We start from the raw sequence: 15,106 nt of genomic DNA, 5'->3' as shown, positions 1-15,106 counted from the left end.
ATTTAGGTGATTAAATTCTCAATGCCCGTACTCTGACCTAACTGGGCATTTGCTATTTTATTTGAGTTACTATGTTACTCCATACTTTGTGGCTCAGGAACAACGTTCCTTGGTATAAAAGAATCCTATGAATGCTCACTGAGACAGAATTTAAGAAAATGTGTCTGTCGTGGTGGCACATGCTATTAATCCCAACACTCAGGAAGCAGAGACAGGCATATGTCTGTAAGTTCAAGGCCAGTCTGTTCTACGTAGAGTTCCAGACTACATACTGATACTGTGTCTCAAAAAAAAAATGAATGTATAATAAATAATAATATATTTGCAATCAAACATTACTCAGCAATTTTTCATGTCAAATTTTGTTTTCAGCATGGGTTCTTAACTGTAGGAGAATTGCTTAAACTGAAAGAGTCCTGACACGAGTCATGATGCCCATCTCTCCCCTCACCAGGCAGCTTACTGTGTTCCTGTGTTTTCCTAGGTGTCCGACGCCAGGTTGTGATGGTTCTGGGCATGTGACTGGAAACTATGCTTCCCATAGAAGGTAAGACCAATCCCATTTGTCAAATGCAAACTGGTGTACTGGCAATGATACCCCATCATAAATTCATAATCACAGTGCCTTGCACGGTTATTGGTTATTCATTTTAGCTTGTCTGGTTGCCCTCGTGCGAGGAAAGGTGGCATCAAAATGACCCCTACCAAGGAAGAGAAAGGAAGACTCCGACTTAAGTAAGTTACAGCTGATAAAGAACTGGGCTGGGCTATATCTTGTCGGCTAACTGGGAGGAGCTTCGGGATGCCTCTTGAGTTTCCACCGAATCCCTGAAGGGGATGAGTCATAAGAACCAGGATATCTGGCTAAGGAGTCCAGTGTTCAAGAATGTTTTCTCCCTTCATAACTTCATTTCTACACTTCTTTAGCAATGCAGAAGGGAGAGAGCTTTTTTCCTTACCCGTTTTTTTTTTTTTTTAAGGGAGAGCAACACTGTAAAAGTTATGCTTTTATAGGTTTTCTGTGTGTGACTGTGTTGTGTCTCTGTGTCTATGTGTTTCTTGAGTCTTTTCTTTGGCTCTTTTATTTGTTTATCCAATTCTGGTTTGTTAATTTTTATTTTATCTATTTTTATATTATTTATTTTTATATGCTTGTTGTATCCTAATGGCAGAGAGAAAGCAAAAGGTGTGGATTTGTTGTGGGGTGAATAGTTTAGAGGATCTGGGAGGAGTTGGGGGGGAGGAAGAAAAGAAACCATAATCAATCAAAACATATTTTATTTAAAATCCTATTTTCAATTTAAAAAGAAACGAACAACAAACAGTGGGTATGAATTTAATTACATCTCTTGCTGCCTAGTCAGCTAAGTTACTTACACAAACCTCACTTTTCCCTGCCTACAAAAATGAACAATCTCTCTAACCCAAAGACTCGGCTCTGAACAAAGGGGTGATACACAAAAATTTCTCGGATTGAAGCCTGGCCCCCTGTTACTGCTAACACAATGTTGGTTGTTAAGATACACAATTGCTGTTGTATGTCTTAAGGTTTCTATGCTGTGCTGAAATGCCAAGACCAGATCCAGATGACTCACACTTCCATCTCACTGGTTCCATCATTGGAGGAAAGCCAGGACAGGAACTCAAAAGGGCAGGAACATGGAGGCAGGAGCTAATGAAGAGAGCATGGAGGACAGATGCTTACTGGCTTGCTCAGTCTACCTTCTTAAAGTCTCCTGCACTGCCAGTCCAGGGTGACCCCGCCTGTGATGAGCTGGGCATTCCCATATCAATCACTAATTAAGAAAATGCCCTACAGGCTTGCCTGCAGCCTGATCTTATGGAGGCGTTTTTTTTCTCAGTTGAGATTTCCTCATCTCTAATGACTAGTGTGTGTCAAGTTGACATAAAATTAGCTGGCATATGATGGTATCCTTTGAAACTCTCTGCTGTTGGTTGTTTCTGTAGAGTATGGAGGTGTCAGTTCCTTTGTCCAAGCTGATAATGGCTCCACTGTGCTTCTCTAGGTGTCCTGTAATAGGGTGTGACGGTCAAGGTCACATATCGGGTAAATACACGTCACATCGCACAGCTTCTGGCTGTCCTCTGGCTGCCAAGCGACAGAAGGAGAATCCCCTCAATGGGTCCCCTCTCTCCTGGAAGCTGAACAAGCAAGAACTTCCCCACTGTCCTTTGCCAGGATGCAACGGGCTGGGGCATGTCAATAACGTCTTCGTCACCCACAGAAGGTAATGCGTGTTTTGTATCTTTTGGTTGATGTTGTGATTGTTTATGATGTGAGTTACTTAGGGGAAAGTGTAAACCCTCAAAATACCATATTATAACATTTAGATATAGAATACAGGGCCTTTGCTAAGACTAGATATTGACTAGTCTGAAGAATGAAAAATGCATTTTCTCTGTTTCTGAAAATTCACTGTACAGATTTCAAGGGCCCCCTCCTAGAAATCCATTTGTTTTCTTGTCCTCTAAATATTCCACTTGTGATTTACTATTTTAAGTGTCTTAGTCTTTTCATGCTTTCCCTCCAAGGTCCAACTGGTTCACTATTCCACTCTACTATTGTCATGTAGTTGTGCACTTTTCACTTCCTTGTTTCTGTCAATCTCTGCCTCTCCTGTCGTCACCCAATTTCAGGCCAGGTGTTGCATCTGCTTTACTTCCAGGGATATGCAATTCACCCACACAACATACATGTAAGCTGCTGGTGGCAATGCAAGAACCTGGAGCTTTGCAGTTGATATCCTTCATCCTGGAGACCCCTATCTCTCAAGGGAAGCCTTTTTGTACAAGGATGCTCTTAGGCCAGCTATTTGGCTCACTTTGCTTCCGAAGGAAAAAAGCTAGAAAGTTCCTGATATACTTCTGCACTGAGTGTTCCAACCCCTTCTAGTCTTGCAGGCTAATTCCTGTGCAGTTTTAGAGAAACTTTGATTCTTTTGTGTTCAATCTACAAATTGAGCGAAGTTGGGACATTCTGACACTTTTTCAGTTCTAAACATATAGATCAATGATACCAGAAATGGACCCTGACAGGAATTGATTGCTTTCAAGGTGCCAGTAAAACTGACATATGGAAAAACTTGCATTTTCTGTATGAAGGTCAGAGGAAAACCTTCACAGTGACACCAGAAAATTATCTCTCCAGGAACTGCTTGTTTGGAAGTTGTCGGTGAAACCTGCTATAGAGAAAGTGTTTTCCAAATGGTGTGCTTTGTATGGCTGTCAGTGCAAGCTCATATCCACCAGGGCAAACATTGTTTAATTCTGTTTCGGCCATCATTTCCTATTTAAGAACCAGAGTCACAAACCAAATGTGCCCTAAGCTAGATCACCTGCTGTTTTGTTTTAAGAAAGGCAAATGAGTCTGTGGCCACAATTAGTATGAGAAGCAATGGAGACATGCTCACCTTTTAGTTGATGTACCTTAACTGAATTGCTGATGTGATGGGAAATCACATAATATCCCTATTTTAGGTTGTTTTTTTTGTTTTGCTTTTCTACTATGAAGCCCACACCCCATAGGCCTGTTCTGGGCCTGCCAAGCTCCGCCTTCAGATTCGTAAAGGATGTCTATCATGGGTATGGTCACGATGCATGTATGTGCATGTGTATGGAGAGCCGAGGAAAGACACCTGAGATTTATCTGTGGTCTACACACACACACACACACACACACACACACACACACACACACACAGAGGCCAGAGACCTTGCATGTCTTTCCTCAAGACCATTCATCTTTTGTTTTAGAGGAGATCTCTCACTGGTCTTGAACTTCAACAAGTAGTCTATGCTAACGGGCTAGTTAGCTCCAAGGATCCATCCCCTCTGCCTCCACCTTCTGAAGCCTTTCTTTCATAATAATACACAGTGGTTCTAAGCTGTGTGGTGAGGGCTATGCTTCTTTATCACTTTTATAACACTGTGTCTACCTGGGAATTTACTGTAAGTTGAAAAATAGAAGTTGTGGGGGAGAAGATGTGAAGTTTTAAACGAAATGCTACTGTCCGTTATGTCTACAATGGACACCTTTAACATTCCATTCGCTTGTTAAGTATTCCTCCCTTCACAACAGTTTTCTAAGAACATGGTATGTGACAAAAAATCCCGACAAACTCATGCACATTCTCCAGGGAAAGAGTGAGTCTCCATGAATCGTAGATAGGCCATAATCATCAGAAAGAGGCTCCAAAAAGGTTTGGAGCTAAAGTTGGGTGCCTCTCATTTTCTTTTCCTGCATAAATAATTTACCAAAGATTAATGAACTGCATAGTCTTTTCATAGTGTGGCCTATTACAAATTACCCTTAAAGTTTTATGTTAGTTCCTGCACTTTATAGAATATTAATGTAGAATAAGTTCCTTATTGTTAAAGCACGCGATAACTTCACATTTATTGAAGACATCGCTCCAGAAAACTTTTCTTCTACTTGGCATAGCATCAGAAACTTCAGGTTGAAATGATTGTTTTATAGATCAATTGAAACCGCATTTCTGTGGGGGAGAAATACTTTAAATGGTTGATTATTCTCATTTTTATTTAATTCTGAAACTGGTTTCTACAAAGATAGAACAAAACCTTGAAAGAATTAATGACTGCTTAGAACAAGAAAATTACCTGATCATAAACGATGGAAAACAGGTTTTGTTCAGTGTTATCATTATCACACTGGTGCTATTTAAATAAAGCAAGTGACATTAAAGGAAGGAAGCTTTCTGAAGAGAGCAGCAATTCAATGAACAGGGTCATGAGCGCCAGCTTGGATAACAGATCTCCTTGCCCTGGCTGCACCTGCAGCAGCTGCTTTTATTCCCATTTCAGGGTAGAAATATTTTAAATGAAAATAATGTTTTAACAGTTACAGGGGAAATAAAATAGAAGCTTTCCATCAGCCGATTGAATTTTCTCTAGCGAGCGGGACTTGTTGACTACTGTGGAGTCACCCTGAAGATCAGCCTGTGCTTTGTATGAAAGTAGGAAGAACTAAACTCTGCCTTGTCCTTTATGGATTCCAGCTGGGTGATAACGGTCCTTGTTCATGGCCTGTGTGGGCAGTTTTGTAGCTGCAGAAAAAGGAAGTATGTACCATCGAATTCACATTTATGAGTGCAGAAGACCAGTGTTCTGCCAAATGAATGGGACTAGCTGTGTCAGCAGTGGCAACCTGTATTCTGATTTAAGAAAAGGAATGCAAACACTTATCAATACTTTAGAAACCCTTGGATTTTATTTAATATATATTATTAGTTAATTCCTATGAAAAACTACAGATTGTGATGTAACTACTTAGAAGGCAAACATATCGGTAGTTGGTAGCAAAAGAGTTTTAATTTTATGAGAAATGACATGCATTTCACATATGGATATAAATTCTCTTCTCACAGTTTATCTGGATGCCCTCTCAATGCACAAGCTATCAAAAAGGTCAAGGTCTCGGAGGGACTAATGACCATCAAGCTCAAAGCAACCGGGGGTAAGTAACCATCTCCACCAAGGTCTAGGCTTCCCGAGCATACTTTATGTGCAAGAACAAAGGGGGTTCCTCAAGGTTGAGCTGCAACTGTAACCTCTCAGAAACGTTTTCCTTGTCTTCTCTATTATTTAATAAGGCTTTCCTACAAGGAAAGACATGAAATGACACACAGATAAATTGAGAGACACAATAATTTTGTCCTTAGTGTTTTCAGTGTTATTTTTCTCCTAGGAAATGTGTACATGCATATACATGTGTGTGCATGTGCATGCCTTGGGCTTGTGTGCACACATGTGTGCATGCATATGTGTTTCCAGCGTGTGTTCCCTATCAAATTTCAATAAACACAATTGTAGGCATACTTTTCTTTCCCTCCTGCCAGTTCCCAAATAACCTACACAGAGACATTATTAACTGTAAAGGCTCAGCCAATAGCTCAGGCTTGTTACTATTTAACTTTTACATTTAAATTAACATATATTTCTTATCTACCCTCTGCCACATGGCTTGTGGCTTGTTACCTCATTTTCTACATGCCCTGCTGCCTCTCTGTCTGCTGGCATCTCCTCTGAATCTGTCTTTCTTTTTTTTTTTTTTTTTGGTTTTTCGAGACAGGGTTTCCCTGTAGTTTCTAGAACCTGTCCTGGAACTAGCTCTTGTAGACCAGGCTGGCCTCGAACTCAGAGATCCGCCTGCCTCTGCCTCCCGAGTGCTGGGATTAAAGGCGTGCGCCACCACCGCCCGGCTGAATCTGTCTTTCTTCATCCTGGCATCCTTAGTTTGGTTGTCCTGCCTATACTTCCTGTTTAGCTACTGGCCAGTTCACTTTTTATTAAACCAATTCAAGTGATAAATCTTTACATTATATAAAAAAAGGATTATTCCACAGCACAGAATTTCTGGCATTTGCATTTGATTCTTTATATGTTTTCTGTTTAAAAAGAGATATTTTTATGATGACTCTAAGTACCTTAGTATCTGTATCTATATCTCTGTTTCTCTGCCTTTTCCCTAGTGTTGATCCCTTGTCAGCATTAAGATATATTAATTTTGAGTTTAATAGGAAGCTCCCATTGTGATTTCAGTACTTGAGTATTTTTCTAATATTTCTCTCAGCATTGTTTCAGGTTATCTCAGGCCTCCTTATATCTATTCAAAGAGCTCCCTAAAGCATCAGATATATGGTGGCAAAGCGGTACTGTCCTTCAGAAATGATAATTGATGTTGTCTATGGTAGATGATCAGAGAGGAGCCAGAACAATTTTCTTTTCATCTTTGGTGCATGCGACATAACCCCAGGCTTCTTGCATGTTGAGTGTGCACACTAATGCCGTGTTCTAGCTGGGGACCTCAAATTGTTCTCACATTTCTCTTCTGAAATTCTTTTTGCTTACTCTTTAATGTAAATATGGGCTTTAAGTGGGAGGTATGTCGTATCATGGAAAGAAGTACTCTCATGCACTGCCTACTCTCATGCACTTCCTACTCAGGGACACCTTCGTCTGGGCTATCTATAGCATCCCTTAGGTAACTGTGCACTGCTAAGACATTGGGAAAGTGAGCACCCAGAGCTTACACTCCAAGGTGTTAGGGACAGACCAGCATCCTCTACTGTCACCAACACCCATATACTAAGCAGCTGAGCCTTGCCCAGAACTCCGGTTGTTTCTTAGAAGTACCCCACTCCTCAGTGCTTCACCATCAATATATTGTCAATGAAATTGGGACACTTTAATGTGTGTTTGTCTAGATGTCACCTTAGCTCAAACATATATAAGGAGTAAAGAGCAGAAATCTCACTGAATACACATAATGGGGTAGTCACATGCTTTCCTTGAACCATAACAATGCCTAGCTAGTCTGACATTCTACCAATGATTTCCTTAAAGGAGCACCATGAGTGTACATCTTATTATGCTTCCAAAATATATGAGTCATCTGTGGATAAAGGTGACATAATACCACCTCCAATGTCCAAGGCTTCAGTGAATTCCAAATCACCGATAGTGCCATCCCTATATGTACACACCCGTGCTGCCATTTAATTTATATAATTGGGCACAATAAGAGATTAGCAGCAAATGACAATAAAATAGAACAATTACAACACTTACTCTAAATGCAAGTTAAAAAAAACTTAGGGGCTATTTTCTGGAAGTTTTCATTGACTGTATTCTATCATTGAGCATGAGTAAATGACATCCAAGATATGAGAAGCCCCGAGTAAAGCTATGGGAAGATATTCTCGAAGGAGAAAACTCATGTTTGAAGCACAGCTTTGGCATTTAGTACCTCAATTTCCCATCTGTAGAATGAGATAGTGAGTGTCTCATGGACCGAGTGAATGGTGCTTGATAGTTAAAAGTGAAACTCAAAATATGAGGCCTCGTTTCAGCTCCCCTTGGTGAGAATGAGTTCCAGTGAAGGAGAGAGAAGGGTCTTCTGGCTGTGTGTTTGATGTACCAATACAAAGAGTATGTTGCCAACATATGTTGGGCATCTGGTGAAGGCCTTCTTCTGCTGGATAACTACACGGTGCCGTGTATCATGGAGTGAGACAGAGCACATATGGTAATTCCAGTCTCTTTTCACAGAGAGTTACTGGTGCCACCATAGAAACCCCACTCATGCCATCGAATCCCAATCGCTCCCTAAGGATCCTACTTCCACCCATTAAATATGACACTGGACGTTAAGTTTTGAGCACATGAACTTTAGGGGACATCCCTGAGCCATTGTAACAGGTTGTAGAGTATTTCCAACTCACTGAGAAACTACAGTGATTTAGTCCTGGTAAAATTATAATTAAAACTGCCTTATGAAATTGCCCTTGAACCAATGTGCAGCAGGTGGCACTCACTCCTCTCTGCTGTCAGCAGTAGCGTAGGCCCATTTCTCCAGGTTGTTGAGATTAACTTCGGTCCAGACTGTGGCATTCTTAACATCTTTCCCAGACTTCCAAACAGTAAGATGGATTCACACTCACCGTACAATATCATCATGGAAACTAACACCTGTCCCTTGCCACTGTCCCACAGCCTACATTTTATTGTATTCATGCTCACTCATAGATACTGTGCATATTTTTATAGGAATTGAAACCTAAAGTTCAGAGAGTGTTCAGATGCAAGAACAGCAGTCAAGGCTGTGTTCTTCCTCCTGAACCACATGTGTTCCTTACCAAGTGCCCACAGAGACATCCACACTGTGTTTCTGGTCTCCGGCCCATCTGCTGGTAGCCCAGCTCTGCTTCAAGGTGTGCCTCTTCGAGGTCCCCTCAACAAGCAAATATGTAGTTGCTGGGCATGCCCTGGGACCTCACTGTCCTTGCAGCAGCTATACAAGAGTTTGCACGGAGCCGGGCGGTGGTGGCGCACGCCTTTAATCCCAGCACTCGGGAGGCAGAGGCAGGCGGATCTCTGTGAGTTCGAGACCAGCCTGGTCTACAAGAGCTAGTTCCAGGACAGGCTCCAAAGCTACAGAGAAACCCTGTCTAAAAAAACAAAAAAAAAAAAAAAAAAAAAAAGAGTTTGCACGGATAAGAACACTGTTAGTTCATTTCATTTCTGTCAAGTTGTTTTAATTTTAGAAGCCTGGCAATTTCATATATGAAAAGACGACAGTGGCTCATGCCTGTAGGAACTGAAAATGAGGGCTTCACCGGTCTTCTGAAACACAGTGGAGCCACCGAAAAGCTGGTGCTTTTGTACTTCATTTTCTTAGAAAGCATTCAACTCCAAAACTGTTTCTTTTTTTAAAGACTCTTGCATAGATATAGTTTGGGTAAAAGCACTAAAATGAGGTCTCATGTTTAAACATAAAGTAAGTAACCTGTCGCTGGGTCTTGTCTCCTGTATTCAGTGTGAACTGTTAACTCTTCACAGGTATTGATGGTGATGAAGAAATTAGGCATTTGGATGAAGAAATAAAGGAACTGAATGAATCCAACCTTAAAATTGAAGCAGATATGATGAAACTTCAGACCCAGGTTCAAAACATTAATTAGTTATTTCTAAAATAATCATACTCTCTAGTGGATACAAAGCATTGAGCTTACCAAATCCTGCATCTCAAGATATGCTGGTACCCTAGAGAAATGAGTTTCTCATGAGTGGTTTGTGCCTGTGTCTCCTGACTGGGCAGGGGCAGAAGGAGTTACTGCTGCCTTTACCTTCCTGGCTGGGAAGACCTACTTTGTGAGCAAATAAAGCAGATGACTATACATACTTTTGGAGAGCATGTGTTGCTTTATAGAGAATTGTGTTACATAGGTTGAAGGTCCTTCGTTTTATTAAAAATGTACATACGACATCACACTCTTTAAATGTAATTCTTCAAGAATATTTGCTGGGTATGCTAAAAACAGATTATTGTATAGGTACTTTATAAATGCAAAACAAAGAAAAACTCCAAAAGTGTCTAAACCTAGACTACTGGTAATTAAAAATTTGGCCTAGGATTTTTAAGATGCTAACACAAATTCTGTTATTAAGGACTTAGTTTGGTAGTAGATTGTTTACCTACCTGTATGAAAGACTCTGGATTCAATCCACAGCATCTGAAATGCAAAAATAACTGCATCTTAACATGTTAGAGGTGGAGAAACAAGACAAAGCAGAGGGCAGAGTGTCCTTTCTGGTGCCTTTCCCATTTCTTCTCCTTTCCCACACTTAAGATGCAAGCTGCATTCATTTCTCAGCAGCCCTCACTTAAGCAGTCCAATCCACCCCAAATAGTTTCTTCATTCTGTCTTCTGAATGCCACAGAAGTCCACAGAAAGGGCTTGATGCTGCCATTTGGAAACTTTGTACTTCCTCTAGAAACCATTAGCAAAGAAGACAAGCCTCTTCTTCATAGAGCTCAGTCTAAGTGGGAAAGACAGTAAAGTGTGTGTGTGTGTTGTGGTGTGTGTGTGTGTGTGTGTGTGTGTGTGTGTGTGTGTGTGTGTGTAATCTGCTGCTGGAAGAAGGGGGTCGATATTAAACAGGATGGCCAAGCCCCAAGAAGAAGGGAATGTGTTATCAATAACTTGAAAAATAAAGGAATTAAGCCAACAGCGATGGGGAGCTTGTCTGGAGTAAGCTAGCTGGGTAGGGCAAGTTACAGAAGGATATACAAGAATGACACTGGGCAGTTCATATAGTATAGCCCAGTCGATATTGATGATCTTGGCATTTACTTTAATGGGTTGAAAGGCCCCCTAAGGGTTTGAGAATTAAGAGTAATTCAGTCAGCTGACATACATTCTAACATGACCTTCAAAAGACCCATGCTGTTAGGGTATTAAGGAGGGCCAAGATGAGGCTATGCGGAGCAAAGATGGCACAAGGTCATCCATGAGAAGTGATCCCATCACACCAATGGCTGGGTTCAGGTGGCCACAACACAGGTGTATAGTGGTCTTAACATGTGTGTTTTAAAAGAAGTGCTCAGTGAGTTTGAAATATACAAGAAGAAAAACCCTGAGTCTGGGAAACATTCAGGTTGTCATCCACTGGGGGGAAAAAAAAAGAGGCATGCAGTTGGAGCAGCATTAGGGAAAATAACAGATTCACTCTGGGGCATATTGCTTTTGAGATAGCTACCCTCAAGCCATAGAGAGAAGTTAGACCTGCAAGTCATGGGAAAATCTGTGTTGAAAGTACAAATCTGAACGTGTGAATCCAACACTTTAGAGCAGTAGGCAGTGCTACAGTTTGGGATGGAGACACCCTTGGCACTTATACCCAACCACAGGTTTCCCCTAGAGGCCTTCGGTAGGCCCCAAACTCTGGTTCTCATGCCATTGCCTCTGTTTTAGATAACATCTATGGAGAGCAACTTGAAGACCATAGAGGAGGAGAACAAGCTTATAGAGCAGAGCAACGAGAGTCTGCTGAAGGAGCTGGCGGGGCTCAGCCAGGCTCTCATCTCCAGCCTCGCTGACATCCAGCTGCCACAGATGGTAAGACCAAGAGCAACGCTCTGTTGTCCCTTCATCTACCTCGGCATCATTACCCTGTGGCTGAACTATCAGCAGTCACCCACCCTGGATGCGTTCTCACACTCAGTGATCTCCCCACCTGAGACCATGTAGACACACATACTCAGATTAACAAAGGCCAGTGGCATTCAAAAAGGCCAGGGTCCTTAAAAGATGAAGTTTTACTTGAAGATATCTTATAAAGTTACATGAAAGTCAGAGAGCAGTGCTTACTCACTGAAAATGTTTCTGAATAGAAGACTCTACGCGGTCCTCAGCATCATCTACCAAACTCATGAACCATAAAATCAACAGTTTCATTCCTAATAAACTCCCCATAATGCTCAACTTCTGTTCATGGAGCATAGAAAGTGTGGTGTGATCGAGGCACCCTTATTTCAAAAGCCTAAGCATGCAACTATTTAGAATTCACAAAAAGTTTATTCTACATTTTTATAAATATAAACCAGTCTTTGGAGTTAGATCTGCATCATTGAGGGGCTATTGATGAATATGTTGCTAATGTCCTCAGAGTCTATAGTCTCAGATCAAAACTGATGGCTTACATATAAGAGGACTTAAAGCAGCAGCAATGTAATCAAAATATTTGGGTTTGTACAACATACTAAATTGCTCAATTCAAGAAAAAAATAAGTTCTTTAACTTTTGAGTCTGTCAAGGAGATTATTATCATCTTCCTTTTGCCTGTTTTTCTAGATCCTTATCCGAATATGTACTTCTTAGTGTTTTCTTCATTGTCGCTGCCACAGAAATGATTGGAACAGATAACTGTACCTAGCTTCCCAAGCTCCCCAGTGCACTGAACACATAAGATTTCCCACAGCTTCCATCATTGGTGCAGCTTCCATCATTGGGTCACAACTCAAAGTTGGCATGAGCCAGAAGGGTGTGTGACAATGAGCTTCCTGATGTGGCCAGCAGAGTCATTGCTCCAGTCCATGATTCAGTAGGAAACACATGCCCAGCCGAGGTAGACACCAAAAGAGAACAATCACAACTAAAACTGTCTAGTGCACATAGTCCAGATCACAACTCTGCTGCGCATGCCAGATCATCTTCAGATCTTCTAAACAGTAGTGATCGTAGTCATTCTCTGTACACTTGAGCTGTTCACGCATGTTTAAGTCCTTCCTTCCAAGGACCTTGTAATGTAATATGGCACTTACCAAGGGTTTTCAGAAATACAGGGACATGGAATGACCTCATGACTGGAATGTTTTCTCTTTTGTCCTGCATGTCCTTCCTCTTATGCATGTAATTTGCACACAGGTAGTATACACTTACTTTAAAACATATTATGGGTCCAGAGTGAGAGCTCAGCAGTTAAGAACACTGGATGATCGTCCAGAGGACACAGGTTCAATTCCAAACTCTGAGCTAGTGGTTCAAAAATGGCTGGAACTCCAGTTCCAAGGTATGAGATACCCTCATCTGGTTACCACATGCATAAAATTCATATGTAGTGCACAAATATACATGCAAAGCATCCATATACATTGTTTTTGAGTGTGTGTGTGTGTGTGTGTGTGTGTGTGTGTGTGTGTGTGTGTGGCCCAGCATGGTGGCAGTCCCCTTTAATCCTAGAACTTGAGAGACAGAAGCAGGTAGATCTCTGGGAGTTTAAGGTCAGTCTGGTCTACATAGAGAGTTCCATGCCAGCCAAGATAACAAAATAAGACCCTGTCTCACTAAACAAAGCAAATAAATAGAAAAATAAAACCATTATTTGGGGCAAAGAATATGCCAAAATACCACCCAGGGTAAAGATGAGTCAGTCTGGACCTTCTAACACTGATCTTCTCCCTAAAGAAATAGAGAGGGCAAGTGACCAGGGTTGTTGTATTAGCAAATCTCTATCACAACTGTTAGTGAGCAACTGACAAGTCTAAAATCCCTGCCATTCCAACTAGAGCTGTTAAAGAACCACTTGGCACAAGCCCTGTGCACACCTTCCACAGATGTCGGTTTTGTACTGAGCAAGGGCAATTGAGACCAAATCTCTTCCCAGAGAAAGCATGTTGTTTGAAGACCTCTACCTCAGGTCCAGATTGATCCTCAATGCCATTCAATCAAGTTTCATTAATGCCATGAATGAATAGTGAACAGAGAAACCCTACAAACACTAACATTTGGATTCCTATCCCAAACTGCCACAGTAAACCCTTCTCTTCCTACTTATGTAAGTTGGCAACATTCTTCCCTGTCTCCTGATCTTCCCGGGGGCAGCTGACCCTCTGTTATTGGTTCATTGTGCTTTGTCTCCATCAGGGGCCTATCAATGAGCAGAATTTTGAAGCGTATGTAAATACTCTCACGGACTTGTACAGCAATCTGGAACGAGACTACTCTCCGGAATGCAAAGCTCTACTGGAAAGCATCAAGCAGGCAGTGAAGGGCATCCATGTGTAGGAGAGCAGCTCACAGGAAGCAGAGGTCACCACAGCAGGGAACGCTAGCAGATCCATAGGGGGCCTTGCGCCCCTGGAGCCTGGAGGCAGTCCCCTGCGTTTATAATTGCAACATTGCACTAATTTTTCCCCGGCTGACATTAAAAAAAGGAAAGAAAAACTATGATAAACTCTTTGGATTAAAAGCAATGCAGTGAATTATTAGATCTCATTTATTTTCATATCTTTTGCTTTTATTTCTTCATTGCACTCTTTCTTTTGTAAAGTATATGTAAAATAAATGTGACATTTTATATTTTATTTATTACTAATCAAAGAGTTTTTTATCTTTTAACTGCATTTTGAAGTCTACCATATTTTTACAGGTGTGTTTATTAATTTGTCTTCTAATAGGATTTAAATAGAAATCCTGTTCTCCAATCACACATCTTTCTGAGTTTAAATGAGAAGCAAAACAACAAAAAAGGAAGATGTGAAGAAAATCCCGGTGTCAGGATTGCACTATGGTCAATTTTGGTTTCTACTGTGCACTTCTTTCCCCCCTATATTGGTTTTTGATAATGTGAGCTGCAAAGGAATATGAAGATATATGGCGCCCACTAGTGGGAAATACATGTTCATCAAAGCACAGGATGCTGGCAAACAGCGTGCTCAAAACTTGATAGCAATAATGAAATAAAAGCGTCAGCAGAGCATTCCACGTGGCTGCACGGATTTAATTAATATGAATTATTTATTTGAGCTGTTCAAAGCATAGATTTTAAGTGAATCAGATATGTCTTTTTTTTTTCAAGTCAGTCACATTGGCTAGTTGGCAACCCTTCCCCGAGATGAGAAATAAGCTTTGATGTGACCAGTCAAGCTTCTCCTGCTGTATGTTAGTACATACAAGTGTAATATTACAAGTGACGATATTGGTATAGACTTTTACTTAGCAAATACAGACACGTACAAATGGAAATTTTGTAGATACCATATCCCCTGAAATAGCATGTATCTTACTAGGTTGACGGGAAAAGAGGACAGGAAAAAGTGTTATTCCAATCTGAATATTGGCAACATTGGTCTGCACTTCCCATAATAAGACAACTTTCAATTTGATATAATCCTTGAACTACACACCACACACACACACACACACACACACACACACACACACACACAAACACTTATCCACACGTGAAATTGAGTCTACAATCTCAGCTGGATCAGAGTTTA

General features: G+C 41.0%; 1 protein-coding gene across 4 annotated transcripts in view; it reads left to right on the top strand.

Moving 5' to 3' along the window:
- St18 (ST18 C2H2C-type zinc finger transcription factor) overlaps positions 1–13,889 on the top strand; it is a 59,228-nt gene extending 45,339 nt beyond the window's left edge. For all 4 annotated transcript variants that reach the window (XM_038347829.1, XM_038347832.1, XM_038347830.1 and 1 more), the window contains 7 exons: positions 485–547; positions 655–735; positions 2,028–2,249; positions 5,409–5,497; positions 9,382–9,485; positions 11,298–11,441; positions 13,749–13,889. In XM_038347829.1, the coding sequence (XP_038203757.1) occupies positions 485–547; positions 655–735; positions 2,028–2,249; positions 5,409–5,497; positions 9,382–9,485; positions 11,298–11,441; positions 13,749–13,889 (844 nt within the window). The remainder of the gene's footprint in view (positions 1–484; positions 548–654; positions 736–2,027; positions 2,250–5,408; positions 5,498–9,381; positions 9,486–11,297; positions 11,442–13,748) is intronic.
- The last annotated feature ends 1,217 nt before the right edge of the window (positions 13,890–15,106 follow it).

This window comes from Arvicola amphibius, chromosome 11 (genome assembly GCF_903992535.2).
Source record: "Arvicola amphibius chromosome 11, mArvAmp1.2, whole genome shotgun sequence".
Classification (NCBI taxonomy): Eukaryota; Metazoa; Chordata; class Mammalia; order Rodentia; family Cricetidae; genus Arvicola; species Arvicola amphibius.
This window is presented reverse-complemented; position numbering and strand designations above follow the sequence as displayed.